Source organism: Nylanderia fulva, unplaced genomic scaffold (genome assembly GCF_048542155.1).
Source record: "Nylanderia fulva isolate GAGA-0341 unplaced genomic scaffold, ASM4854215v1 Scaffold23, whole genome shotgun sequence".
Lineage (NCBI taxonomy): Eukaryota > Metazoa > Arthropoda > Insecta > Hymenoptera > Formicidae > Nylanderia > Nylanderia fulva.
The window spans coordinates 973,091-1,000,360 of NW_028190293.1; the positions used below are offsets into that span (position 1 = coordinate 973,091).

General features: G+C 39.7%; 4 protein-coding genes and 1 long non-coding RNA gene across 9 annotated transcripts; 2 read left to right on the plus strand and 3 right to left on the minus strand.

The window, feature by feature from the left end:
- Positions 1-301: 301 nt before the first annotated feature.
- Positions 302-3,428, minus strand: LOC114932854 (inositol polyphosphate 5-phosphatase K). The gene is made up of 9 exons (XM_029305265.2): positions 3,071-3,428; positions 2,814-2,936; positions 2,663-2,743; positions 2,438-2,585; positions 2,202-2,377; positions 1,891-2,115; positions 1,623-1,779; positions 1,375-1,552; positions 302-1,280 (listed from the first exon to the last, which is right to left on the minus strand). Exons 1-9 carry the CDS (start codon positions 3,094-3,096, stop codon positions 1,081-1,083), a joined length of 1,314 nt encoding a protein of 437 aa, XP_029161098.1. The 5' UTR covers positions 3,097-3,428; the 3' UTR covers positions 302-1,080.
- Positions 3,429-3,863: 435 nt separating this feature from the next.
- On the minus strand, positions 3,864-17,857 carry LOC114932844 (uncharacterized). 2 transcript variants are annotated; one of them, XM_029305256.2, is made up of 10 exons: positions 16,592-17,857; positions 16,058-16,103; positions 15,768-15,992; positions 12,662-13,155; positions 10,967-11,503; positions 9,761-9,994; positions 8,468-8,637; positions 7,919-8,319; positions 7,170-7,247; positions 3,864-4,351 (listed from the first exon to the last, which is right to left on the minus strand). In XM_029305256.2, exons 5-10 carry the CDS (start codon positions 11,345-11,347, stop codon positions 4,209-4,211), a joined length of 1,407 nt encoding a protein of 468 aa, XP_029161089.2. In that variant the 5' UTR covers positions 11,348-11,503; positions 12,662-13,155; positions 15,768-15,992; positions 16,058-16,103; positions 16,592-17,857; the 3' UTR covers positions 3,864-4,208. The 2 variants fall into 2 exon arrangements, with proteins under 2 accessions (XP_029161089.2, XP_085339236.1); XM_085483110.1 differs by lacking the exons at positions 16,058-16,103; positions 16,592-17,857 and having other exon boundaries at positions 15,768-16,033.
- On the plus strand, positions 13,544-16,056 carry LOC114932889 (uncharacterized). The gene is made up of 3 exons (XR_003819967.2): positions 13,544-13,906; positions 13,998-14,230; positions 15,788-16,056. It is a non-coding gene; the product is annotated as an uncharacterized LOC114932889 (long non-coding RNA).
- A 3,205-nt stretch (positions 17,858-21,062) lies between the features above and the next one.
- LOC114932876 (tetratricopeptide repeat protein 36) lies at positions 21,063-23,283 on the plus strand. 2 transcript variants are annotated; one of them, XM_029305293.2, is made up of 3 exons: positions 21,063-21,246; positions 22,111-22,311; positions 22,404-23,283. In XM_029305293.2, the coding sequence occupies exons 1-3, from the start codon at positions 21,156-21,158 to the stop codon at positions 22,652-22,654; spliced, it is 543 nt and encodes a 180-aa protein (XP_029161126.1). In that variant the 5' UTR covers positions 21,063-21,155; the 3' UTR covers positions 22,655-23,283. The 2 variants fall into 2 exon arrangements, with proteins under 2 accessions (XP_029161126.1, XP_029161132.1); XM_029305299.2 differs by having other exon boundaries at positions 21,076-21,246; positions 22,114-22,311.
- On the minus strand, positions 22,113-25,592 carry Trp1 (translocation protein 1). 3 transcript variants are annotated; one of them, XM_029305281.2, is made up of 6 exons: positions 25,230-25,586; positions 24,440-24,883; positions 24,013-24,360; positions 23,830-23,933; positions 23,524-23,703; positions 22,113-22,675 (listed from the first exon to the last, which is right to left on the minus strand). In XM_029305281.2, the coding sequence occupies exons 1-5, from the start codon at positions 25,263-25,265 to the stop codon at positions 23,529-23,531; spliced, it is 1,107 nt and encodes a 368-aa protein (XP_029161114.1). In that variant the 5' UTR covers positions 25,266-25,586; the 3' UTR covers positions 22,113-22,675; positions 23,524-23,528. The 3 variants fall into 3 exon arrangements, with proteins under 3 accessions (XP_029161114.1, XP_029161109.1, XP_029161119.1); XM_029305276.1 differs by lacking the exon at positions 22,113-22,675 and having other exon boundaries at positions 22,695-23,703; positions 25,230-25,583; XM_029305286.2 differs by lacking the exon at positions 22,113-22,675 and having other exon boundaries at positions 23,623-23,722; positions 25,230-25,592.
- Positions 25,593-27,270: the final 1,678 nt, after the last annotated feature.

The window sequence follows — 27,270 nt, forward strand, 5'->3', positions numbered from 1 at the left end:
ACGATACGTTGACATGCGTCTGTCATCGTGTTCTCGATAAGTTATGTTCAAATTCGTTTGTAAGACATTCCATTGAATATGGCACATGAAATGCGCTTGTTTATATGCAATCGTTAATTCGATCGACGTATCGCATTAAATTCTGGTGGAATGTAAATTTATACAACATTGTTTGTGGTATCGCATTATTGCTTTTTTCCATTTAACTCGCATATTATTTATTGTCACTAGCGAGTATTAATTTATTGAATAAATCATACGCGTAATGACAGAAATAGTAAGGTAAATGAGTCGAGGCGAATAGAAAATACTAATATCCTTTATTTGCATCCCTTTTGAAAACCATAGAATATATATAATATATATATTTAAAATTGCACCAGTGCGGCGCTATAAAAAATAAAATAACATAGGTTTACTACACGATGAGCAGTACGAGCCGCCATAATTCAAATTTTCACTGAAAATTACTACCTAAGGGAACAATGATATGCCACATGAACATGCTCGTACGCACTAGTTAACCCATTAACGCTCGGGTGACAAGAAAAAAATTGTATAACATAATCTTTATTTTCTTTAATTTTAGCACGCGTTAATGAACCGAGAAAGATCTGCGTGCAGAAAAACTCGTGGCAGTGAAGTCACTGCAAACTCTAAAGCGTACGACTATTATGTCGCACTCTAAGCCTGAGAGTGCGAAGACCAGGTACCGAAAGTAACGTTTGACATCCTATGTGCAAAGCATCGGTGTTTCTTTCGCGATGCTTTATAAATGTATTTCAACTTACTATATTGTGTTACAAGCACCCTGTGATTAAAGGCCATATTTCTTGACATACTTAAATTTCCTACTCGCAACTTATAAAATAGTGAACCGACTCTATTCTAAAACATTATCACAATTTCTGGGAAAGATTGTGGTAGTTAATGAACTGTAATAAAAAGTCAAGCTAAGAAAATATTTTCATCTATCTGCGGTAAAAAATTGTACAGCTATTTGATCTCTCGGCGAAAGGATTGGTGTTCACGTACATATGTATAAATCTGCAAGTATACCGATTCCTCGCTATAAATTATTTACGTGAACGATAAAGCGCATGGCTCGATCGAGTTGCGACGACCTGAAAATCCTGAACTAACACCCAAAACTTCGATAAATTCTCCTCGTTGTGCTACATAAACCAGACAATACATTTCCGACGAACGAAGTGCTGTGTCATTGAAGAATATTCGTTCCGTGTTCGCGTGAGACTCACTAGGAGTTGACGTCGGTTTACCTAGATAGCAGATATTAAAAAATTTTTTTTAATTAAACATTTAACAGCGAATATTGGAAGATAGAATTAGAATATAATGGAATGTAGGACTTACCGCGGCTAACATATTCGTAAATGATGTAATCATCTAAACTGGAGAATTCGTTAGGGAAGATACCTATCCAGTCCCCATTGCTTGGTGTAAAATCTCTCTGTAGTTTGTATGATATAAAATTTTCTTCCATTGTACATTCTTGGAATTCCACAATGTACTCTTTTACATTAGGTCTGACCTAAAGATTTTTTTCATTCGTTTTATATTTAGTTAAAAAATCAAAGAAATATATAAAAGACTCTTTTTACCGTGATTTCGAATTCTCCAGTTACAGGTTTGTGATCAGAGACACTGTAGTTAGGATGGCTCTTGTAAGTATGCTGCTTTGCGTTAAGTTCTACATCGTTGTATATATCTATTGCATTTACTTTGTATAAAATTCTATCAGTCCAAGATGGTCTGCGTCTGTGTGATAAATAATTATGAAACATATTAAAAAATTAATCATACATTATATGGAATATAAATTTGTATACTAAACAAATTGTTATTTCTTTTTACAGATGTACAACTTACTTGAGATCAAATTCCTGGGATTCGAATTCATATTTATAAGTAGGCGGAAATGTGATGATGCTTTCATTTAACTCTGCAAAAGCTTGACGGTCTTCCATTACCATCTTCAATTGATCTTTTTTAAGAAGCCCTTTAAGTTGTTCCTTCTTTACAAGTAAGTCTATTTCAGCAGCAGTTTCTTCTCCATTGAGCCGAAAATTTAAATCGCCAATCCAAAATATGTAGCTAATGAAAAACATACATTACCATGATTATTGAGAGTTATGTAGTTAGATAATTCTATTTGCATAACATAAAGTAGAGAAATATACTCATGGTATAATATTTTTGATGTATCTGGAGCAGTAAAAGTATGATCTGTTATTATAGTATTGTAATCTGATATTCTATCGGCCAACAAATGATCATGGGGAGTTAAATGTGTATTTACAACACAAATGCTGACTCCATAGGCATTCATTCTTATGCTTACTGCACCCTTGTTTCCCTAAAACAAAACAATATTGTTAATAAAATAGAGAATTCTATTGGTACATTGCTCTCTTACCCACATGCCACCAAAACCTGTCTTCGTGTATTGAATTTCTATTAATCTCAATTGTGTTAAATGTTTTCTTAGACAGAAAGCATTTAAAACAAGACCCTGCAATCGTTGCGAACGTATTTTTACATAATCATACTTCTTTAGTACATCTCTGAAAAATATATCCGGAATTAATTTCCATCTCTTATGAATGAATTTACATAACAAGTTAATTTAATGGATTCGTACCTGAAGGCCCTGGTCCAGGGATCTTCAAGTAATATATAATCCAACACTATATTTTGTGGCTGTGATTTAACTTCCTGAAATCTGAAAAAATATATGCTTCATTAGAATTAAATCATTACATTGAGGAAAATATATATACTATAAAATATACCCAATAAAGTATAAATCTGGCCATAGGTTTGACTCGCTGCAAGATTCAATGCCCAAAAGCTGGTGAAGGTCTTGATCAGGATCGGGAAACTTGGTGGCCACATTGTAAGTAATGAAATAAATTCTTTGAAGCATGAAAAAAAAAAAAAGATATTAATTACATCGCGATTAAAAATACATTGTCTTTATCCTTTACAGGATATTATAATCTACAAGTAAAACTGTGATATGTATTTCCAACTGAATTGGTCCACTTACCTCAGCTGTTCCACAGGACCTGCCATTTCTACCGGAGAAAGAATTCACGTTTGACGATAAATTTACGTAATTCTTTTTGCGCAGAGAAGGCGAATTATGTCGCGCTGACTCCGCACAGTGCTAAATGACAGCTCATCGTACGTCAGGTTAGAAACGAGCGCGCGACGTAGTGGTCAAGTGCTCCCGAGTATTCACATCTGCCTACCTTTCACCCGGCAATGTTGGCCGCGAGGAAACTGCCGTTCGACGAAATACGCGTCGCGTTTGCGAGCAACATCTGGACGTTCGATCTAGTACGACGGACACTGCGGTCTTTCTATTACGATACCATATTGTTGACAAGTGCAGTGGCATTGGTGGGGGGAAGATAAATCCCCTCCAACACGCGCCGACGTTATCGCGTGACGTCACGCGCGTACCTGTCATTATGCACGTGTTGCAGTCGCACGTGCGATCGATTGCGATCGAATGCAGGATAACATTAATGATTAGTATATGTATTATACTTTTCAAAATTTTCTTTGATATTGATTTTCTGAATATATACTTTTAAAACTCTCTTGTGTCGCGCAGAGATATTAATCGCGGTTAATATCAATCAGCTGATTATGACAGTTCGTCTTACGAATGCAAAATCGATTCTTTTAACGAAATTTCATGCTTGGAATAATTACAGAATTGTGTAATATTACAGAATATTTAATATTGAAGCTTTCAATTTTTAGCTAATTAGATTAAAAAAGTTGATAGGACATTTTTCGAAATATGTCAGAAAATTATATCAAGGTAAAGCTTGTATAAAAAATGTATCATACGTTTATTACATTAGTTTGGAAGCAACGCATGCACTTCCAATTCAATGATTTACAATATTATTAGACTCACTCATTGTTCGTGATGAATAGCATATATGTACAATATACGCTCATTCTCGCGAATCATCAGTGTTACAAAAACTTTTACAAAAGATTTATTGCTTCGAGATTTCTTTTCTTTCTCTCTTGAGACGCTCAAATTATATAATGACATATTGTAATGAATTATTTACAGAGCAATGAGAAAACATGATCGTTTGTCACATCGCAACATCTACAAACAGCGAGACTTATTGTCATCAATAATAAAAGATTCTGGCTAATCAGTACATCATTCCGGGATGAGCTGCCCTCTGGAAGAACACATTGGGATTGGCCGACAAGGTCGTGTAGAGATTTCCGGCATCCTCCGGCCTCAAGTACATACCAGGTGGCAAAACGAACGTCTCCATCGGTCCATGCACATCTGTAAGCAGGATATTTGCGTGTAAAATAATCATTCTATAACAAAAAAAAAATTGGAATCGATCAGACAACTGGAACAAACCGCCCATCGTCCCGATTCACTCGGTTCCCCCGGAAGCGAATTATTAACCAGTATCGGATCAGAGGAGCGCGTATCCGGTTGTAACTTTCCACGTGTTTGGAGAACGTATATACATGTGTATTTTCCAGTCTCGATAATAAATTGCAATATAAATCACGATATTGATAGAGATATAAATATCCGTCGAAATCGCGTGGCGCGAAACCGGGACGGAGCCCTCGTTACGCCGTGCGCTCTAAACACGACCTGTAATTTAAATCGTCGGCGTAAAGTAGGTCTCGCGGCTCTCGCAGCTGTCGTTACAAGACGATTACGTTCTCGCCTCCTAAATAGCTAATTATAAATTCGACTTTCGACGATTACTATATATATGTATATCTTCCTCGCGGAGAAACACGTTGTACGCGCGTAAATTCCATCGGGGCGCGTTTCTTTTTCCGTTCAATTATCTTTTTAATTTACTTTTCTCGCGATCCCGCCCGGTTTGCTGGATATTACACTTTCTTACGTCGTTTATTCCTCGCACGCTCGTCCATTGCATGCATGCGCCACGAACCGATGACAATGTAAAGGAAACCGCTTGTCAGCGAGATGTCGTGCCTTTTCGCCTGTAATGAGCGTCGTGAACGAGCGAGTTGTTCCCTTGTGCCCGAGGAGGCTAGCGACCTTTGCATCGTAATACCTTGCGTATTTCACGCCTTGCACGTAATAATGAGCTTTACCGTAAAGAAACGTGTCGTCGCGCAGGGTGAGGCCTGGTCGTATCGACGATATCGTTATAATATATTACATTATATACGAGTCAGCAAATTTTTTTACCAGAAGCGGAATATACACCATGTTAACGAATTCCTAGGCGAAAGTTTGACGATTTCTCGAAGAGATTCCGACGCGAATTTCGCTAAAAACAAAACAGCGTCGCGCTCGTTGAACGGATACGCGCGCCTGTCTTTAACGTAAAATGCGTATCGCGTGGGTGAAAGTCATCCGACTGATGATTTACGAGCTACGGTCTACGTAGTCGTATGTGCGTTCGAGAAACGATCGTGGCTCGTATCGACTGGACCATTAAGCTGGACGATAAATATCGTGGTTCCTATATAGAAGATCTTTTCTTATTTTTATATATACTCATTATTTTGGTTTTATTTTTCTTACGCGTTATTATTATAGCAACGAACAAACATAACGCGACCTCGTTACAACGACGCGTTCCCTTCGACTAGAGCTGAATAGGATCTAGAAATCTCGTTTACGTATATATGCGCGCGCTTTTCCATTATGCGTCTCTAGAAAGTGTGAAACTCCCGTTTACAATGTGTGTTCTCTCTAAAAGAAAATATATCTAGAATCTCGCGGCTCTCGGACACGCGGAGAAGATGAAGAAGGCCCCGAGGCTTTCCGCGAGATATCGACCTACGAAGAGTCCGCGCGCGGATGTATTTTATTCCTCTTCAAGAAGTGCGTAGATCATTGTCACCCCGAGTTGGGTCTCGTTTCACGAGAGACCGTGGATCCAATCTCTCTCTCTCTATCTCTCTAACGGGATTTATGTTCTCCCTTTCCTCTTCCTTTTCCAACAAGCATCCTGCGTGTAACGATGCTGACCTCCGCCTCTCGCGACTTTCTCCCTCTCCTCTTTTCTCTCTCTCCTCTTCTCTCTTTCGTTCGCACCTCGAGGTGAAGGTCGCCGAGGGCGTCAGCGTGACGGAGGAAAAGTTTCGGGTCAGGAAATGCGCGGGCAGGGCAGGAAGTGTCGAGATTTTGCGCGAATGATACACGAATGCTTCGCTCGAGACGGTCTGCGCGAGTAGTTGATGCGAAAATATAGATATCCGCAGTTTTTTAATTAGACAAAAAAACTGATGAAACTTTAATGCAAGATTAGCTACTTCTAACGGAACTTTAGCATGTCGTATAATGCAATCAAAATGAGTAAAATAAGTCAAATATTTAAATAGTATACATATACGTATATGGAGTATCCCAAAGTTGAACGCTCAAATTTTGCCAGTATATTCTATAGAAATAGAAACAAGACAAAAAAGTTATATTATGGATGTGAATTCGTGAGTTTGAAAATATTTTATTACCACATTTTATTATAACATTAAAAAAGAAAACACGTTTAATTTTTTAAATGCTGTCTTTCGTTATCAACATAAACACTGTATAAATTTTATATCTCTGATTTACAATTAGCTCAATGAATGCGAATTTAATTTTTCAACGAGTTCTTACCGTCAAATTGCCTCTAAGATACACTTTCGCTTTCATAGCTCTTCACGGATAAAAAAAGCAAGCTATAATAAAAAATATAGTCAGGATAATTACAGCTTTTTTTACATTATTATGTATCACATACAATGAGTCATAATTGTCTAACCAGCAGCATTTTCGAACCAATGTAATATTTTTTTATTTCCAACTGTAAGACATTAACAAAGTTTCATTTCAAAGTTCAACTTTGGGATACCTTGTATATATACACCTACATTGTATTATACCAATTAGATCAATTGATTAATATCTTGATCAGAACAAACTGATACGCTTTTTTTGTTGGAGTCTATTCTTTGCATAACGCGAGGAAACATCGACGTAGCGTAACCGTTCCAAGGAAAGGATGCAAGTACCTACGACGAGGTCGGCATACGACACACAGAGTAATTTTGCATACGGCACGTAATAATAATTGGGCCCGACTGATTTCTGAAAATAAATAATGATGGCTTACCGTCCGAGTATATAGGACTTCCTCCGTGCCTGCAGGCGCTGCATCCGGGTATCCCGGACGAGACCAGTGCGACTCGATCTGTAATTAGAAGTTTCCACGTTATGGTAATCTCGGTGGGGGAAAACGGGATTACTACTGTAACCGTTCATTTCGGAACACGTCGTTTTAACCGATTGCAACCGGTCGATCGTGATCGATTTTAGTTCACCATCTGTATATTTGCGATTTACAAAAGGATGATCTCTGCACTCCAGAGTTAAGCGATACTGTTTGCAACCTCATCCTCGAGTAACAAGCGCAATTATACGATTATAGGTGTATAATCGTGAATGTACACACATTTTTAAACGCGACGCAAACTATACGCGCGTTTATTTACTTTCTCGTTCGCTCTTTTATTCCACGTTTTACGCGCCGCCGATTTCGTCGGTCGTGACCGCATTTCTGTTATTCGGCTACGGATTACGTTGTTCACGCGTTTAGTGAGAAACCGAAGATCTTTTCCCGCGGTGTATCGAGCAAACGAATCGGAACGACAATCGCTGAGAGCTCCGAGAAACGTAATCGCACGGTGCGTGCACGTTAAGAGAAACTCGGATTTGGTAAAAAAGAGAGAAAAAGAAAGAGAGCTGCTACCAAGCTGATATCTGTTTTACATCGCGTCTCTTCGATCTCTTTTTTTTATATACATATATAAACGACTTTCATTTTCGTTGCTCGCGTTTTTGAAAATGAGTCCGCCGACTCACCCGCACTATGATAATGAAGCTTCCTCTTCAGAGACGCCTCCGCAGGTTTGAAGTGAAAGAAGGAGGGCGAGTAGCCGCTGCCGGGAAGGGAACTAAGGGCGTCGTCGCGATCGCGAATGACAGCTGCGGGACCCTCGCGACCCAGGGCGGCCAGCTGACGACCCTTGGGCAGGAACATGGTGAGGAAGACGAAGAGCGACGTGGCCAAGAGACCGTAGGCCAGCCAGGCCTCTCGGTCGTCCTCGCTGCCGGCAGCGAGCGAACCGATCCCGCTGGAGACCCAAATCGGCAGCGAGAGGCCGACCGCCAGACCGATGAAGGCCGCCTCCCGGTTGTTGTCCCGGACACCGCGCGCTCGGATTGCCAGACAAGTCACCGCCACCAGCAGCGCTCCGGGGTACCTGGAATTTAGTTAACAACTGTGGAAAGGACGAATCTCATTTAGTTGAAAATGTCAACGGCTATAAAAATCATGTATAGCTGTAAGAAGATAGTAATTAAAAAAATACTAATACAATAATTAAATATTATGTAGGATAATAAGTTTACCCGAGGGAAGCCACTATCTGTCCGAGCGGAGTCTTGCAGGAGGTGGACGCCGACGAGCTTTGGCCGGCAGCTTGCTGCTGCTGCACCTGGATCACCGCAGGTGGTTCGCCGTAAAACCATTGCCCGACAATGGCCACCTGCACCAACACTGCGAACACCAGCACCAGCGCCTGCAGCAGCAGAACCGAGACAAGAAAAAGCTTCGTGTGTACGATTACTTCCTTTCTACAAGATTCACGCATCCAGCCGTCCACCCTGCGTCGATCGGCGTTCTTTAATTAAAGGTGAACGTCCGATGGTGACAGCGTGGACGTGGAATGGAATGGGATTTTTTCTCGATTAACGTGGACGAGATAAAGACTATAAAAACACTGGGAACCAAGTTTTTATTCTTCTACAAGACATGCCAGATTGTTTAGCCTTTATCTCGAAAACGTGAAACGATGGCGCGATATAATTAAAGTCTCTGATCTCTGTTAAATCTCGTTAATTAAATTCCTATTAATGTCGTTCGTGTATCAACCGCTTTCGTCTAACCAAACATGTAAATGATAATAGCCTTCTTAATTACAAGAGTATAATTATGCTTCGTGGTGGACGAATCGTTCCGATTTCGCGCGTCTTTAATGCCTTGGAAAAAAAAACAAGATTCTCCTGCGATCGTATATAAATGATCCACTGAGATCGTCATGCCGATTGGAGCACGTCGAACGTGAAAAATGGATGTTCCTCCGGAAGAAGGTCTCCGCAGGGCGAGAAGTGCCACACCTGTCATTCAGCGTATGCGCCAACACAACGCCGCGATAATTGCCTTCGTGATTTTTTCGCACACGCATAATTAATCGTCGGCGCGATGACGCAACGCGAGGTATAAAAAGAATAAAGCGGAAGAGGAGAGAAGAAACGTTTGAGGCCCGTTCGCGATATATAAATGACCGTGCGAGATGAACATCCGGACGGTCTTGTTGAGTTTTCCGCGTAAAAGGAGACAGACGAAATCACATTACGATTTTCATTTTTATACGTTTTCGATCTCTACTTTTGATTAACCATATAAGGTATTATCGATTACTAGGCATCCTGAAATTATTTCGCTACTCCTTTAATTAAAATGGGAATTTCTCTTTCATATTATAAATTTATATTAAACAAATGAGTGGAATAAATTCATAGAAATATGTAAATTTTTTTCATTATATTTATACATCTAAAAATTATGCTAGTCTCCAAAATGATTTATGATTTTAGAATCTACTGTATATGATAGATGATTCGTATCGAGGACGCGCTTACCTGATAAGGCGCCGGCAGATAGACACCGCTGTTCAATGAAAGCAGGAATACGCATTTAACCAGCAGGGCGGCGAACACGAGGGCGGCAGGCAGACCTACTAACCGCAAAGCGGCGCAGGATAGCGGGTTTTGGCTGAGGGAAGCTGCAGCGGAAAGACCCGCCAGGAGAAAGAGGCCCAGAAGTAGCGCCTGGCCCAGAAATAAATGTCGTCTATTCGGCGCCGTCGTTCTGGCCTGAAACAGGGTAAGTGCTGTTAATATAGGATAATTTATTCAAAATAGGAAATTCATTTTCGTCACATTTGAAACTGACTAAGTTGAAAATGCAATTTGGAGGATGTAACCGGAAGAAACCGGGAGATCGTGGACCCAAATTAATTGTAAGCCTAGGTCTCGGCGAAATTCCAATTATTGGCTGTTTATTGGAGCTTAACGAACGAAAACGACTGATAGTGGGTCGACGACGAGCTCTATTAATTCCGCGGTCGCGATCGTTCGAGCGAAAAAAAAGCCGACGTTTCCATTTCACTGCGGGGAACAGCTGTTCTCTCTTCAGATTTTCTCAAATTCATATTTTCGTACAATCGACACGAACAAGTGAAACTAAGATCGCACGATAGCGAACGAACAAGCGAACGATTATACTTGTTACTCTCCGGTTTAGAACTTCTTCTGAAAAATTAATTATGAATTTAGAGAATAGATAGTAAAAGCAGCAATCGCACGAAAGAATTACGTAATAGATATATGTAGTATAAAATTAAGAGAATAAAATAGATTGAAAGATAGACTAGTCTGTCGAGATTTAATAACGAAGAAATAAAGAAGACACAATTAAGCAAGATAAAAATCAAAAGACTACCTTATATATGATATATAATCAAATATTTCAAACAAAAGAGAATAAAAGAAATTTTGTGAAAAAAAAGAAGGCACAGAATTCAAGTAAATAATACCAGATTAAAATGAGAGATTAGACTGATAAATTTCCGAGATAATAATCTGAGAAATGATTAAGATCAAGCGCGATATATCACGAATCATCATTTACGAGGTAGCAATTATATATCCAACACATTGAAGATTATACCGTTCCGGTGAATGAAAGAATTCCACAGGTTCGCAGTCCGTTAGAAATACATACATTTCGGTAAACAGAAGGTGTCAACGTCCTTACGCAACAAAGAGAGAGAAAAGAGGAGCCACCTTGAACAACACGAAGACCTCGAAGCTAGCCATGAGGAGCATCGCCGCGGCGCTGAGGGCGGCGAGCGGCAGAGCCCAGGGTCGTTGTTTCAGCAGGGACTTCGGGGTCGGTCGCATCTCCACCTCCTGGCCCTTCCTGACCCCCGGTGGCGGCGACCTAAAGACGGTGACCGTCCGGTTGGGCGCCGGCACGCTGATGACGCTAGCCACGCTCGCCAGGCCATGCTGGCCGATCTCGGACGGCACCAGGAAGAACTCCGTCGAGAGCTCGTAGTCCCGAGAACGCGGGGCTCGCGCTGCTGTCACGCTTCCGCCGTTTGACAGACCCGGCCAGCTGATCGTGGCCGTGGCCCACGACAGGATGATCGAGCCCAGCCTCATCGGCGATCGCCTCTGATCTCTTGCGTGGATTCGTACGTGCGTGCGTGTACGTCGAATAATCCTGATATCGTCGTCATCGGGATGATATCACGCATCGTTTTCTGCGTGTGCGCATCCTCGCAGTTATGAGGTTCTGTCAGGGTTCACCGGCTGCGCCTGTAATTATGCTCGCAATTAGACGACATCCGACACCCCAATTAACCTTTTGGATCCCGTCAACTTATGAACTATGTCTTAAGAAAATATTAACTGCCTTCGCAAAGTTCCGATATAACTGTACAATGCTTTATCCGCTATTTGCTTAACATTTAGGAAAAGCATTTCCGGCTTTATTGGAGGAAGGAACTTCTCATTAACAGAGGAATGCCGGATCCCATTAATGATTTACGATCTCTTTCCGCTGTTCTCGCGTGTCAAATGCACTCGTGTGGTTCTTCAGCCTTTCGAATATTCTCAACCATATCATATCAGTGCACATCGGGGCTATCAAAGATGCAACTGTTCTCGGCCCGACGAAACTCGAGATAACCGCGCCCTTAACGCGATCCGTTCGCGATGTTCCTGGCCCATCCAGTCGTCCGAGAAAGCTGTATAGAATAACGTAATATCCCCAGGTCACGATCAGGGAAAGGAGCGAGAAGGAAAGCCAAAAGATCGATGGATCGTCGTGTTAATGATCAATTAAGTCGCTGCTCGTGACTTACGCCCGTACTACCACTACTTATATGTAGAAGGTAGGCAGGTACGAGCGATCTGTATGCGTTAACTTCGTTAATTGCAAAGTCGTTAATTACGAGCCTGCTCAATTGCGCTCGGAAATTGTTTAATAACGCGAACGCGCCTGGCGTGTACACGCATTAGTCGCGGATGCGGACCAACTATATATCTATACTTATCTCCGGGGCCAGGCATGACCGATTCGAGGGGAGAGGTGCGTGGGGACTAGCGCCATTAATTATTACGAACAGGGTCAGCCGTAAGTAGACTGAAGCACGGACGGAGTAAAGCACGACGGAGAAGTGCGAAAGAGCAGGTAGCTCTCTTCGACATCACGTCAAGACGGAAGCGATCGATTGAATTTCTCTTTCTCAACTTCGCTAAAGACAATAGTAAATTTTATCACAATTAACACTAATTAACGTCGCCCGTTTCGGGGTTCGCAATACAATCCTCTCGTATTGATTCAAAGTCGAAGACTTAAAAAAAATCGAATAATGTATTCGCACACACATTAATTAAATTAATTATTTATAATACTTAAAAGGAGACACATCGAGTGTGTTTTAAATATTCTCTGATGAAAAGGATTCTTACAGGCTCTTCTTCAGCATTGAGCTTTTCTCTCGTGGATCCACCGAGTTATTTGGACTCATTCCTTCCGACCCGGTGCGCTCCGTCCTGGATTCGTTATCCAATTATCCTTCCGTGATGTTTCTTTTTGCTTCTAGATCTTTCGTAAGACCAGGATGATGGACGAATTCCTCTGTTGGTCTCTGTCGGAAACTTGAACGTCGGGATTGACGAGTTCGAGGATGACCGGCGACGATAACCGACCGAAGCGTTTTCGAGCGAAGCGCACGTCGTGAACGCTGCGCTCCTACTGAGCTCGGCGCAGGCATTCGCGATGGCCAAACCGAAAGCGGACTGGAGTCAGTTCCGTTCCGGAGGTGAGGCCTATCCGTTACAGAGAAGTCGGGGAGATGGTGATGACGATGCAGAGGCGGCGGCGGTGGCGATGGAGAGGAGCAGGAACGGATACTGAAAAGAAATTCCTTCCCGGACGACGTATCGTGCGATCGAATCGATTTCTGCAGAGGAAAACAAATTATTTCATATATATATATATATATCGAGAGATAACGATATCATAATTATTCTTCTCCAGATATCTATAGCGGTAAATGGAAAAATAAAAAAATAAGAATCTACTGGATTAATCCTTCTGTCAATGAATGGTATCCGGGTATCCAAGCAACTTTAAATGTTAAAAGTAATAAAGAGGAAATGTTTGATGTCCAGCAGCTGCTGTATGAAGAAATTGTTACAGCGCAACATGTCGAAAACACCCAGATGGGATCCATCCATCGATGGTAAGGTGAAAATTTAGGCACTGACAGAAGGGTTGAGAATGTATCTTTAAGAAATATTTTCGCGTTAATTTATTTGATGTGTCTGAATAAATTAAAAGAATAGATTCGCGAATTATTTCGCAGATCCGCCCCTGCTGAGCGGAGCGAGGTAGAAGGGCCTCTCCGAAAGAACGAGAGAGAAGGGCCCCGGCGAAGCTGATCCTTCGACGTCGAGGACCGACCCCGGCGACGCATTTACATATCTTACGTGTAATAACCTCGAAAAAGTTTTTAACAATGGCCCGAGGTCCGCCGCGGTCGAGCGAAAGCCGTAGAAGAAGGTGCAGAGTCGCGAATGAGGGAGGAAACGAACCGTCTGCAATCTTGAAGGATGACAGAGGCACATCCGAGAATCGTTTCCGAGTAAATTCCATTGATGAATAGAAACGTCGACTTATCCGAAATTTCAATTGGAATTCCACTAATTAAGGTCTCTGTATCTTTTTCTTTTAAACAAGCGATGCAACTTGATGGATTTAAAAGCATTTTCAAGTGTAAAATTATATGCGTTCTTTTTTTAGGAACAAGATCGTTAAATTTCGCAGCTCGTCAACCAGAGAGCAATCTCATCCAAATTCAAGAATGTATTTTTCTTCGGATACCACCGCTACACCAGATCGAACGTTTTACTGGAACAAGCGTTGCATAAAAAGTGCACGCGAAATTGCGACTGTCGCTCTTTGCCAGTTCCAAAGGAGAGTTGGACCTATCGCCGTAAAAGGAGGGAAGCGCGCCGGGCTTTCGAGATTTGAAGGTTCGGAATTTATGTTTCCTGTCGGCTATCTGTAACATTGTTGCGAGATGCGCGTTTTTCATCGCATGCGCGTCCATAAAAGAAACGCGCGGGCATAAAAGTTCGTCGCGTATTCCCGCTCGCGTGTCCCGCCGTAAATCGGTCCCGCGAAAAAGTGGCTCCGCGGTTAAAAAGCGAGGTCCGACGACCGCAACTCACGCGTCGAATTGTTTTCGCATACGGGGTACAATGCAAGGATAAAACGCGGCCGAAAAAAACGCATTCCGTAAGCAAATTTTACTTGTACACGCACGTGTTTCTTACGCAATTATTTTTACAATCGATATCTTTGGATAATTTGTATTCGAATTTTTCCTCGATGATATATTCATGTATAATGCGAAATTTTTCGTTATTTATTATATTAAATTATTATTATTAATATTATTATTAATATTATTCAATTATTAATAATATTATTGTTAAATTATATAAATGTCAACTGATCAGCTGATAATGACAGTTCCTCTTATGAACCCGAAGTCGACTCTTTTGATGAAATTTCATGGAACAATTACACAACTGTTTAATACAATAGAATACTTAATATTGAGACTTTCAATTTTTAATTAATTAGATTGAAAAGTTGATAAAAAATTTTCTCTAAGCATTGTCCAAATTACATCAAGGACAAGTATAAAAAGATTATAGGTGTTGAAATATCATTTGTGCACAAATTATATATACTTAGCAAAGGAGTAAGAAAAATTTTAATGTAGTTATTTAATATTAATTAATTAATTAATTTCATGAAGGTCAAATTTCACGATATAATTGGTTCTATCTGATTTCATATAATTTTTTAATCCAGTAAATTCAATCCGAAGAGAATAAACGTTCGCGAGCAAAGGGACAATTCGTAATTTAGTTTCGTCGTTTTGCGAAAGGGAGATTCACCGCATCGGCGACATTATTGCGCAGAAGAGGCAAGAAACACGAGAGGTATGTTAGGCGCTATTGCGGCGTGGCCGACGGCGACGTACGTACATACGGTTTGTGTCCGGTTTTCGAGACAAAGAGTTCGTCGAACTCTCTTTGGCCGGGGCTCGTTCGATCGAAGCGGCGACGCGGCTACCGAACATGCCGCGTGACGTGACGTGCGACGTGCGCGTGCACCCACGTGCGATCCTAGCGTGCGCTACTCGCACGTGTCGTTTCGCACGCGGAGAGAGAAATGCAAGAAGTGTCGACGAGAGAATTTTCTCTTAGAATTCATCCTGAAAATCATGGTAATCATATGATACTAGAAGAATTTTATAAGTTTTTTTTTATTAATATTTATTTAAAAAACTATAAAAATATTAACATCTATCACAATAAGATATAAAATATGTTCGATTAATTTTACTATGTATACATATTAATCAGAGAAACTCTTATAAAATGCTTTCAATAAAATTCTAGGAAGAAATTCTCTCTGTGTATCTTATTCGATCGCAATTACGAGGAGAAAAAAATAATTGTTAAAATAAAAAATATATCGTAAGATTGAAGTCACCTTCTTGTCTTCTGTTGCAGACTTGAGGATTCGAAGCCAATTGAAGAGAAGTGCGGAATCTCCGTAAAGAGGAGAACGATTCCTTTCAGAGTGTCGCCGTCTGGCCACACCCGGCCACTTTCTCCGCCAAAGTCATTCCGGTACCGTAAGTTACTACCCTTAATGACGCAAGCTGCCCACGCGATCTAGCGTGTGGTGTTGCAGCGCACTTTCATTCTGGACGAGCTGCAAAAATGAAAATTAAATATGTAAGAAAGAGTAATTAAATCACTGGTGACGTAACAAATTACCTGATCGACTTTGACCGATTCGAAAGCGGTATGAAAATCCTTGTCCCTGAAAGTTCTTCAAGGATTAGACTGGAAGAATTCTTCAATGTATTACAATTATCTTGAGTAATATTTGATGTACATGCATATCGAGAAAGGATTCTAAATCTTATCTTTTTAGTTTACATTGCTTAGTGCTGTTAAAAAAATAAATGTCAGCTAATGACAGTTCCTCTTATAAATCTGAAATCTACTCTTTTGAAATTTCATGCTTGGAACAATTACACAACTGTTTAATACTTAATATTGGAACTTTCAATTTTCAACTAATTAGATTAAAAAGTTGATAAGACATTTTTTCTAAGCATATTGCTGGAATTACATCAAGTATGAGAAAATTAGATGTGTTGAAACTATATATATATATATATATATATATATATATATATATATATATATATATATATATATATATATATATACTTAACATAAGGAGAAAGGCTTCTTATTTAGAAATTTAGCATGTCGAAAATGAGCAACTGAATAATATCTTACGTAAAACGCAGACGAAATGTTTAGCACCGGGTGCGACGTCACGTCGGCGATGATGTCCAGCTGGAAGAAATCTTCGAGCGTCTCTGCTTCATTCCGGCCGTGCGAAATTCCTTCCTGCGCCTTAGAGGAACCCTAAAAATTGCGACGCGCCGAATCCCTGGATTTCATCTCTGTCTTCTTCTTCCAGAGAGAAAGAGAGAGAGAAGCGGAGTCGCTTGCAACCGGTTTCGACTAAAGCTAAATAAAGGCATGCGAGAGAGGAGGACACGGTCGCGTCGATAATTGCGTTCTTGAAAAACCTCGCTCGCAAATTTTTATCGCCTTATCACCGTTGCCTGAACATTTATCGTCGCTCCCGTTATTGCGGAAATGCCCGCTGCTTACGAATTAAAGTTGTAATATTAATACTAACGACCGAAACCGCGCTGCTCGTTTCGACCGAGTGCCGTTAGTTTTAGAGCGTACATAATTAGAAAACGTAATCATATAAAAAAAGAAATTGGGAATATTCCGAGGAAGACGTCGGGGCTCGTTACATAATCTTCGACTTGGAGAGATCGCGATGTTGAAGCGAGCGAAGAAAGGAACTGTCCCTTAGGCGCATCCTTCCTCTCTCGTAACTTAACCCTTTGATTTTCCTTCTCCCTGATCTATCCCTCCCTCCGCTCTTCCTCTTTCCCATGTGCCACGGGGTTTGATGAAGCGTCGATAAATCCCGGCTTCTTCCATCGCGGATTCATTTGAATATAAATCCGACTGTCTGCGCTAGAGAGGATGCTTTCTTCCGCGGGATCAGGAAAGGACGATAAGGGACGAGGAGAGAAGGAGAGAATGCGAGGAGAGGAGGTGAAAGGGAAAGTCCTTTTTTTCTCTCCGTTGGGCGTCCACCAGGTAACCGCAAAGCAACCGCGACGGTTGGTCGCGCGAGAGAAGACCCTGACTTTTAGCGGTCTTATTTTTTTCGTGAGTTCTTTCTCTCTCTTTTTCTATCCCTCTCGGTCCTCTTCGGCGATTTTAATGTTCCCTCTCTCTGTCGGGGGACCGATTATGCACCGAGTCCTGACGAAAATCCATCCTGACGATTTCGCACAACCGCATCCTCATTTGAAATTCCATCGGTCCTCCCGCTCGCCCGAGGACGTAGGAGATTGCGAAGCGTCTATACGTTGCGTAGGATGCAGCTGCGCCGCGGAATGATCTCGTAAAACTTCAAAACGATCGGGGTCCGTCCTTGGAAATTTTCTTTTCATCGTGAATAAGATTAAACTGCGGAACAAAATGACGAGTAGCGTCAGACGATAGGTCCAAAGAATCTTCAAATGACTAATGTTGATTAATATTAAATTGCGTCAAGAGGTCAAACAATGTCAAACAATCGCATCATCTTAATAATGAAAAAAAAGATATGATATATAAAAAAATAAAAACGTAGATATTTGAGAATCGCCAGACAGAACTTAAAAAAAAAAAAAAAAAAGTAAGACTCTTCTCTCGACCGTACTGGCAAAGGATTAATTTTTTAAAACACAGAAACATGAATGAATCGAGTAATGAGCGAAATATTGTTGAAATATTATTTTGTAATATTGTTAAGTGAAGTAATTTTTTTATTGTATTAATCTCTGTACTGTATTTCTTCTCTATGCATATCTACATCACTTGATAAGGACTCAAAGAAGGGTCGAAACGTGATTTAATAAATAATATTTGCCAGTACGATATTTTTTTGATATATAAGAAAGTTTTAGGAGAAGAATAACGATCGCAATAATTTTACCGTATTAATCTCGACTGCAATTTGTATCGCGCGGCCGCTATATATAATAGCCGAGCGTGATTTTCGCCAGAAATAAAGCAAATGCACCACCACCACTAGACGATGTGTGTGTTTCACATCCGTCCTGGTGGCGTCGATACACGGAGAACGGCGCGCATTATTCAAGAAACTTTTCTCAGACCGGGGCCCAAGGCCGAAAGCTCCGCAGAGTCGTATCGGGGAAGTCGACGAGAGGAAGGCGTGTACCAGCATGCACACACGAAAGGGCCGTCCTCGTCTTACGATCATAAATATCGCACGTAAATGCGTATAGCGCGATGTGCTCCATAAATTCGACGCCGCCGACTAAGAAGAAAGAAAAGCCGAAAAATGAAGAAACGAGCGCGCTGTAATTAAACGCCGCATCGTTGCCCCAATTTGCGTTATTGGCGATCGTCCTTGGACGCTTTTCCTCGAAGCTGATTAAGCTCTTCCCGGCTCTCGCCGATATTGATTCGTACAATTCGTCGGATGGTGAACTCGACGCGGTACCATCATCGGCGGAAGAATACGAGGATTTTATCGAAACGAGATGTCGGAGATATGTACGCGGGAGAGAAATACACTCGCGAATGTAAAATCTCGCAAGGGAGGCCTGCTCGTTCCCCCACGTGTCTACGTGCGCTCACGACGGACTAACGATATTTATTATACGTCGGCAATGAATTATGGGCCGTTAAGTTCGCCGTCGTGATGGGGGCCCCAGAGCGCGAGACGTGAGCATCGCCACCGCGCCCGGAGGAAAAACGCAGGACGCGCGCGTATGCACGTACGTATAGGTATGTATATGCTCGTGTAGCCCGCGAAATGAAATATTTATTCCATTACGACACAGGCATAAGTATTGTAATACGCTGGCGTTTTTTCGCGACCCGCCCTTCCGTGGGGGTTATCGCGATGCGTCTCGCCTCGCCGTGGCTGGACCTCAACAAGGGTTTGTCCGATTGATTATCGCGCTGACATTGCATGTACAAAGTAGTTTTTTTTTTTTACAAAGGTTCGCTATTATAATATTCTCATTTTCCTATATGTGTCCTCGTGTGTCGCGCGTCTTTCATTTTTACACGGAGAGAATTTTCTCTTAGAATTTACCCTGAAAATCATGGTAATTGTGGGATAATTTTTAAGAATCTTTTTTTATAATTTTATAATTTTTTTAGAAAAGAGTTTCTCTGTTTAATATTTACCACAATAAAAACATATTAATAGGTACATAGTAAAATTAATGGAGCATATTTTATATCTTAGTGTGTGCGGTACATATATTAATATTTTTTATTGTGGCAAATATTAATCAGAAAATTCTTCCAATGCTATATTGTTCCGCGATTACCATGATTTTCAGGGTAAATTCCAAAAGAAAATTTCCGTGTGTACAGAATTAATTTCAAAACTGTACCTTTTTCGATAAAAATATAGGAGAGGTATTTCGAACCGCAATTCTACCTTACATTGAATTGTATTGTTTAGATGTATATAGTTTCTGAATCAAATTTACAATTTAAATAGGAAATTGATTAATTTTAAATTGAGTACTAATTAAAAACTATTAAAAACTATTTTCAAGTTTTTTTTTTCTAAAAACAGAAAAAATTCAATCTGATGTTCAGGAATTTTATATTTTACATACGAACACGATATGGGGAATATATGTCAAAAGTAGTAATCGTAAAGAATTTTAAAGATTTTTATGCATTAAAACGTACGAGATATCGATCTAGATTTCTCAGATTATTTTGAAAGATTCGAAGCATCACGCAAATCATTAATTACACGATACTCTTAATCGCAATTTGTCGTCAGATATCGAGGAGAAAGGCGACCTTAGAGGATCAAGTCTTCACCGAAGCAAAGGTTCGTTTTCCGCGGAGAAGATCCCTCGTCGCGGCGCTTCCTCGGTTCGCGCTCTTCGTGGGAAAGCACGTCGACGACGAGACCCCCGTTAACGGTAACGGTAAAGTCGCGGCATCCGCGAGGAGTGTCGCGGAGAATCGCGAAAAATCGCGCGCTCTCGTCTGCATAACGACGAGGAAAACGGGATCCGCGCATGTGGATCCATTAAAGTTTCAATTTTCGTCGAAGAACTGGCCCCGAAAAATGTCTTCTCTTCCCACCGACTGGTTACGCCCATTTCATCGAATTACGAAAGAAATAATCTACTGGACATTAAACACTCCGCGTTTACTGTTACGATCCACATGGAAATACGACTGTCAATGTCCAGCTGTTTATACCCGCTTATTCGCGCGAGCACAATTTATGAGGGATCCAGAAATTAATGACATTGCGAGTTCTCTCTCTCCTGACTCGCTATCGATATTTTTTTGTATAACAAGTTGCACAGACGTATGGTAGATATGTATATTTAAATATCGAGATGAATCAGCAAGTGTAAACTGAAATGAATTCGTCATGATTAAAAGTTGGTTGATATTCTTGCCTCTTTAGAATTATTAAACACGGATGACATATCGTTAAATCTTAATATATGTAAAGACTATTGATCGATGACATATTGTTAATTTATCGAATCTTTATACTACACAAGATTTTTACGCCAAATAGCTAAGAGTAGCAGTTACTTCGTATGTAAAATATAAAATTTCTGTTAATCTGAGCAACATCAGCTGCGACATTCCAGATCGGTCTATTAATTGATTCGTGACGCAACACGATTAATTCACGATAAACAGAAACGAGTTTCCGTCGATCGGTCGACAGGATCTACGGAAGAATTCAGTCAACATCATGGAGAGTCTGAGCGAAGGCGATCGAGCTGTCCTAAATACAATCTTCGATCCTCTTCAACTCGGTCTGCCTAATTTTTCACAAGAAGTTGGTACGTGACGCAAAACAATACATAGAGTCAACGCACAATTATAATATCTATTAGAGTACTTATTAATATAATAAATATAATAATATAATAATAAAAATTTCATAGCATTATCAATATAACAATATAATAATAAATTTAATAATATATATATATAGCAAGACAAATCTCTCTCGCGTTCCTAATTTGTCAAAAAATAATATTTAAAAACATTTATATATTATAATATATAATACTATATAATATATTATAATATATATTATAACAGAAATAGTTATAATATATAATATATATAATATAATATAATATATAATATAATATATAATATAATATTATAACATTATAATATACAATTTGTATGATATTAAAAAAGTAATATTTAATAACATTTAAAAATTCCTAAAAATTTTGAGTATAATAACGCGAATGCTCTGTAATTTCTTGTTATCTCGTGATTCGTGCTGCTGCTGAAAGTGCCGTTCTTCTTAACGACGGCGTAAAATCGTGCGACTTGTCGCGCTAGTTAGACTCGATTCGAGACTGCAAACTCGCAAAAACGGATTGTTCGAATAATCTGCAAGTGCGTAAAGCCTCGTGGGTAACCGCATTTCGTCTGGCGTCGCAAAAGTGCGTTCCAACGTGTTGATTCTCACGGGAGACATTCAGATCGTCATGAATATGTAAAAAACCGCGCGCGGCACAATAACAGATAAATTTTCTTATTATTATACAACTCTCAAGGTTCTACGCACGTGCAAATCGACCAGGGTTGCATGTTGACATGTTGCTATTCAACTTTTTAAAAACTACGCAGATAGCGAGCAAACAAGATGTTATTAATATATAAAAATATTTGTTCCCATTGAGAAGAGGCAACAGATACGTTGGAAGAGGATAATTTAGAACCGCACGTGTCGGAAATCGTGAGGAAGGCGATAATCTGCGCGGAAGCGAAGAACTTTGACGAGTCTTTTCGACTTTTCGACGAGGCATCAAAGCGAGCGCCAGAATCACCATCGATTCTAAACGACAGAGCACAAGCGTTACGTTTAGCGAATCGAGACGAAGGTACATTTCCAAAATATATCGACGTATAAAATAGAGTTTCACAAATATACTTGCGTGGGAGAAGAACTAATTTAATTATCGTGTTCCTTTAGAGGCTTTGAAGGATCTGCATCTGGCGGTGGAATTGAGCCGAGGAGAAGGAAGAGCGGGTATCCAGGCGCTCTGTCAACGTGGCGCTCTTTATCGCTGGATGGGACAGGACGATGAGGCCAGGAAAGACTTCGTACGTGCGGCCAAGGCTGGTTCGAGCTTCGCTAAAGAGCAATTGATCGCTCTGAACCCTTACGCAGCTATGTGCAACGCGATGCTGCGCGAGATCACTTCCAAGGCCAATTGCTCTTAATCTAACTCCGTGGGATTGCATCTTGAAACAATGAACATCATTTAATAGATAACGCTTTATTTTATCTTTTATTTCGATATAGATAAACTCACGACTGGTAGATCTACATAGATCCTGATATTATGGTATAATCGCAAAATATCATAATAATATAACAATAATATAATTAGAAATTTCGCATAAAAATATAAATTATTCGTCTGTATCAAATCGGGAATATATTTCTTTGTAAAATTGGATTTCTCTCTCATTTCTGCTAAAAAGGAACTCGCGCTATAATCGACGAAGGACGAAGAAAACATCAAGTTCTGTACCCGTAAAGATTCCTTCTCTTCCAGCTAAAAGCATCTCTTCTTCCCGGATTCGATGAAATTGATTTACATCAAACTCGAGAGGACTCGGTGCGAAATTAATTAACTATGTATGTTAACTGTCGGTAGACATGGATCGCGTTAAGGATTAAAGACTTGAAATATTCACAATTTATTCAACGGAAACTGATATACGCTCAATAACGAAATTACATCTAATAATTCTTTCGTATTACATATATAGAATAAAATACGCCTTATCACACGCGCGTTTTCTAAAGAGTAGTATTTTACAATCACACCAGTTATTGGAAATTTCTTTCCCTGCAAAAATCACAAGTCGGTTTTGCTCATTCGTTCTTGATCGATCGTACTTAAATGCAACAAAATCTGGAGAATCTGCTATATTCGATTTTTCCTCAAATCCGTGCGTTAAATTGCAGTTCGATGACCGAGTTAACGCATTGCAAGCATATATCGGTTTCAGCGATGATTAATGCGACAATTAATACAGCTGTTTGTTCCAGAAAACATGAAGCTATTTATTGCCCAGCCTACCTGTCTTAAACCATAACGAAATCTCGACCTGTATTAGATTTCTCGCTCTCCGAACCTTCCTCGCTGCCGTCCTCTCCTTCGGCTGAGTCAGACGAAGCTTTCCTTTCTTCACTGGGCAAAGATAACTCCTCGATTCGCTCATCTTCCTTAGGCGCCTCCGTCGCGCTAGATTTCTCTTCTCTGAAAAGAGAAGAAAATCCTAATATATTAGAATCATAATATATTAGAACGAATCATAATATATTAGAGATATATTTATATATTTCGTGTAATACGTACAATTAAATTATAAATCGCGAGACTTACGATTGAAGTAACGGCGCATCTTCGGAATCCGAATCCTTTTCCTTCTTTCTTTTCTTTTTACTGACTTTCTTGTCACTATCGGACATTGGGCCATAATATTCATACTGAAATAAATTTTGCGTTATAAATTCATACGATCGTTATATCTGTGGCAAAATTAGAAATATGGAGAAAACTATTAACCTGATACAATGGCCAGAAGGACGCGAAGAAGCCAACATCGGCCGTCAAGTTAGGTAGCAACCACAAGTGGCATCGACCTAATGTGGGAACCCACAGAAGACAAAATACAATCATTCTGATAATAGCCAATGCTAATATGAATACGAGGAATCCCGCGGCGGCGACGCTTAGGTAATATACGCCATGACGAATAGTTAATGGCCACAGTGGGAAGAGACAGACCCCTATCGCACCTAAGACTACCAATGTGCCAAAAAACCAATAATATACGGGAATTGGCTCGTATATCCACACATATGCATCGTTACAATCCACAAAATACTGTTCCATGTGCATTTCTAGTCTTACCTGGAAGCAAACGTGCTTTTTATCTTGGAAAAAAAGAAGAAAAATTACATTTAAGCTGTACGAGTAAATGCATTCTTACTTTTGGCTTTTTCTTATGCTCCTTTCGTTCCTCGCCTTTCTCTTCGCTTTTCTCTTCCTTCACCACAGCTGTTTCTTTTGTCTCCTTCAAATCTTCCTTCTCCGCAGGTTTCTTCGGTTCATCTTTAGTCTTCTTTTTAATACCCCGCATTTTATTGAGTTCTTCCTCCGAGATCACCACTTTCTTGGCCCTGTGAAAGAACTTGTGCCTCAACATCAAGTCCAAGAATTGGGCGACCTGCTCGCGATTCTCGAACATCGTGTTCCAGGGTGAATTTTCCAACAGAGCGTCGATCGCGCGCGACCCAGTGAAGTACTCGACATTGTGTGCTCTATCGAACTTGGTCTTCTTCGACGGTACATTGCTGCGTATCCACTTTGCCACTGCGTACTCCTCCTTGGATGGCTTGTCCTGGGCAACCTTTGTGTCCAAACTGGCTACTTCCTGTTGCAAACAATAACTTCCGTTAGATTGTCGACCCAGAACATCTGACCGGGAGAAATATTAAACTACGCGAGGAAGGGAAAAAATAGGAGTAATTAAAATTAGCAAGAAGCATAGTAATTAAAATTGGTTGTCGAATTTTCGTCGCGAGGAAGGTATCGCGTGCGCGCTGTCTACGTCACGAGGAGCTTCAACGCGGGTTCAACGAATGCGAAATGTGACATCCGCGCTACGTGTCAGGTCGAGCGAATGGGACCGCGAAACGAGGGCGAACGCGCGCCGATCGAGCTGTCATCCCGCGAACATCGGCATCTTCCGATTCCCACATCCCATATGCGACGCTTACATCTTTGCGCTTCCTGTTTTTCCTGCGTTCCGCCATGCCGCAAATTTGATGTCACGCTTGCGCGCACAGATCCGCTGCTCACGCTGCCGGCCGCCGAAGCTGCTGCGAACTGGCTGCCTCGCACAGGCATATGCGAATTACTGCGACGTCCGTCCGAGCGAGCACCGTTGCGGAAACGATCCTCTCGAAACGCCGCTGATGTTTTCGCTCCACCTCCTGTCTCTCCTTCCCTTCAGAAATCTCTTCCGCGAGAAGTGAAAGAGTGACACGACCTGACGTTCGCTCTCGCGGATTCACAGAATGGGATCTGGGGTGGTAGTAGCGCGTCGAGAAACTCGGTGGCGCATCTCGAAAGCTCCTCGAGATACCGTACCATGTGGCGTCGACGACGTGACTATCAGTGGGACCTTGAGGATAATTGGAGAGCGCTGACATTGTCGGCAGCTGTTTCATTGCCTGGACCTATTTTTCGCTTGGTACTAATTTACAAGTTTCATTTACATAATTACTAATGCGAATACATCATGCGCAATAAAATATGATAATTAGTATATGATGCGTTACGAAGAAGATAAGGATATTTGGATATATAATTGAAAAAAGAAAATATGCTGAAAGTATCAATTTAAATTGAAAATATACAATTCTCTTATTTTTATTGAATTAGTTAATTTTTTACAAAATATATAGCCTCTAACAGTTATACATACACAATACAAAAAAATATATATACATATATATATATATATATATATATATATACTTCTCTTTAATAATATATTCTTCAAAATGAAAAAAGATATTTATATTAATAAAAATCATAACAAAATAATAATTTATGGTTTATCTGATTTCTTTTCTGCATCAATTTGATATTTTTAAGATGAAAAACTTGAAAATAATCTCTGTAATGATAAAAGAAATTCTTGTTGCAATAAATTATTGTAATTGGAGCATGTGCATAGAACTCTATCTATATTTATTACTCGATATTTAAATTTAAATATAAATTTAAAATTAAATATTGAGATTTACATAATTTTTTATTCAAAATATTTTTAATGCTTTCTGATAACGTATCACTTTCATATATTTTTTCTGCATCTGCTTTTTACTTCCTCTACTTGTCTCTCTTGTGCTACATATATTAATTCTTTAGTCTTGTTTGGTTTTTATAAGTTTTTGTTTTCTAATTTTAAGTTTACTAATGAGTTTTGTAAATTCTATTAATTGTAATTTTTAATAGGTATCTCTTATTTGTAGAATTAGATATTGTTTTGACACCTTCTGATAAAGTTTCTGATATCTTTTTTTCTATCCTTTTTTCTTTTGAAGTATTGCCTTCTACATTGTTTTCATAAAGAATTTTAATATTGTCAGTAATTTGCTTGCTATTTGTTTCTTTACTTCTATATGATTTTTCATTACATTCACTTTGAGATTCATCACCTATTATATATGGAGAATATATTAAGAACATGTAATCTTTAGAAAAATAAAATATTATAACTATTTATTTTACATACCTTTTTGTATATGTATCGAATGTTTTCTCTGTAATAGAGTAATTGATTTAAAAATATTTATCCTTACTATTATCTCATTATTTCCATTTCTTTTTTCTTTCAATGGCAAGTGCGTCTTCTTATTTCTGACAAATATCGTGGGTATTGCACAAGATTTTAATTTCTTTTGTCCACCTATTCGTGTCTCAATCCACATGTTTGGTGCAAAATGTGCCTGAAATGTAAAAATAATTCTTATTGAATCTAGCATTTCATATCTAAAACATTTGATGCTATTAAAGCGTAATATATGTATATACTTCACATAAAGCTGAGTTTCGTTTTGGTATCCAATTGGTTCTGTTTATATTTTTTATCCAAGCATTTCTTCTCTTTTTTTTTCGTGGAAAATAATTCATTTTGAATCCTTTACAAGAAGAATTTCTGCACCATGGTGCAACGCAGTTAATCATGTTTGAAGCTACAATAAATATAAATACAAAAAATAAGATTTATTACATTTACACTCTATTTCA

Excerpts from the sequence above, each read along its gene's own strand:
- LOC114932854 (XM_029305265.2), bottom strand. The coding sequence starts at position 3,096 with ATGGCAGGTCCTGTGGAACAGCTGAG. Across the intron at positions 2,586-2,662 it reads CCCTGGACCAGGGCCTTCAG|AGATGTACTAAAGAAGTATG; the intron begins GTACGAATCCAT and ends TATATTTTTCAG. Across the intron at positions 2,378-2,437 it reads CAGGTTTTGGTGGCATGTGG|GGAAACAAGGGTGCAGTAAG; the intron begins GTAAGAGAGCAA and ends GTTTTGTTTTAG.
- LOC114932844 (XM_029305256.2), bottom strand. The coding sequence starts at position 11,347 with ATGAGGCTGGGCTCGATCATCCTGTCGTGGGCCACGGCCACGATCAGC. Across the intron at positions 9,995-10,966 it reads AGGTCTTCGTGTTGTTCAAG|GCCAGAACGACGGCGCCGAA; the intron begins GTGGCTCCTCTT and ends ACCCTGTTTCAG. Across the intron at positions 7,248-7,918 it reads GCTTCATTATCATAGTGCGG|ATCGAGTCGCACTGGTCTCG; the intron begins GTGAGTCGGCGG and ends TTCTAATTACAG.
- LOC114932876 (XM_029305293.2), top strand. The coding sequence starts at position 21,156 with ATGGAGAGTCTGAGCGAAGGCGATCGAGCTGTCCTAAATACAATCTTC. Across the intron at positions 21,247-22,110 it reads TAATTTTTCACAAGAAGTTG|AAGAGGCAACAGATACGTTG; the intron begins GTACGTGACGCA and ends GTTCCCATTGAG. Across the intron at positions 22,312-22,403 it reads TTTAGCGAATCGAGACGAAG|AGGCTTTGAAGGATCTGCAT; the intron begins GTACATTTCCAA and ends GTGTTCCTTTAG.
- Trp1 (XM_029305281.2), bottom strand. The coding sequence starts at position 25,265 with ATGGCGGAACGCAGGAAAAACAGGAAGCGCAAAGAT. Across the intron at positions 24,884-25,229 it reads AAAACAGGAAGCGCAAAGAT|GAAGTAGCCAGTTTGGACAC; the intron begins GTAAGCGTCGCA and ends TGTTTGCAACAG. Across the intron at positions 23,704-23,829 it reads GATGCGCCGTTACTTCAATC|AGAAGAGAAATCTAGCGCGA; the intron begins GTAAGTCTCGCG and ends TTCTCTTTTCAG.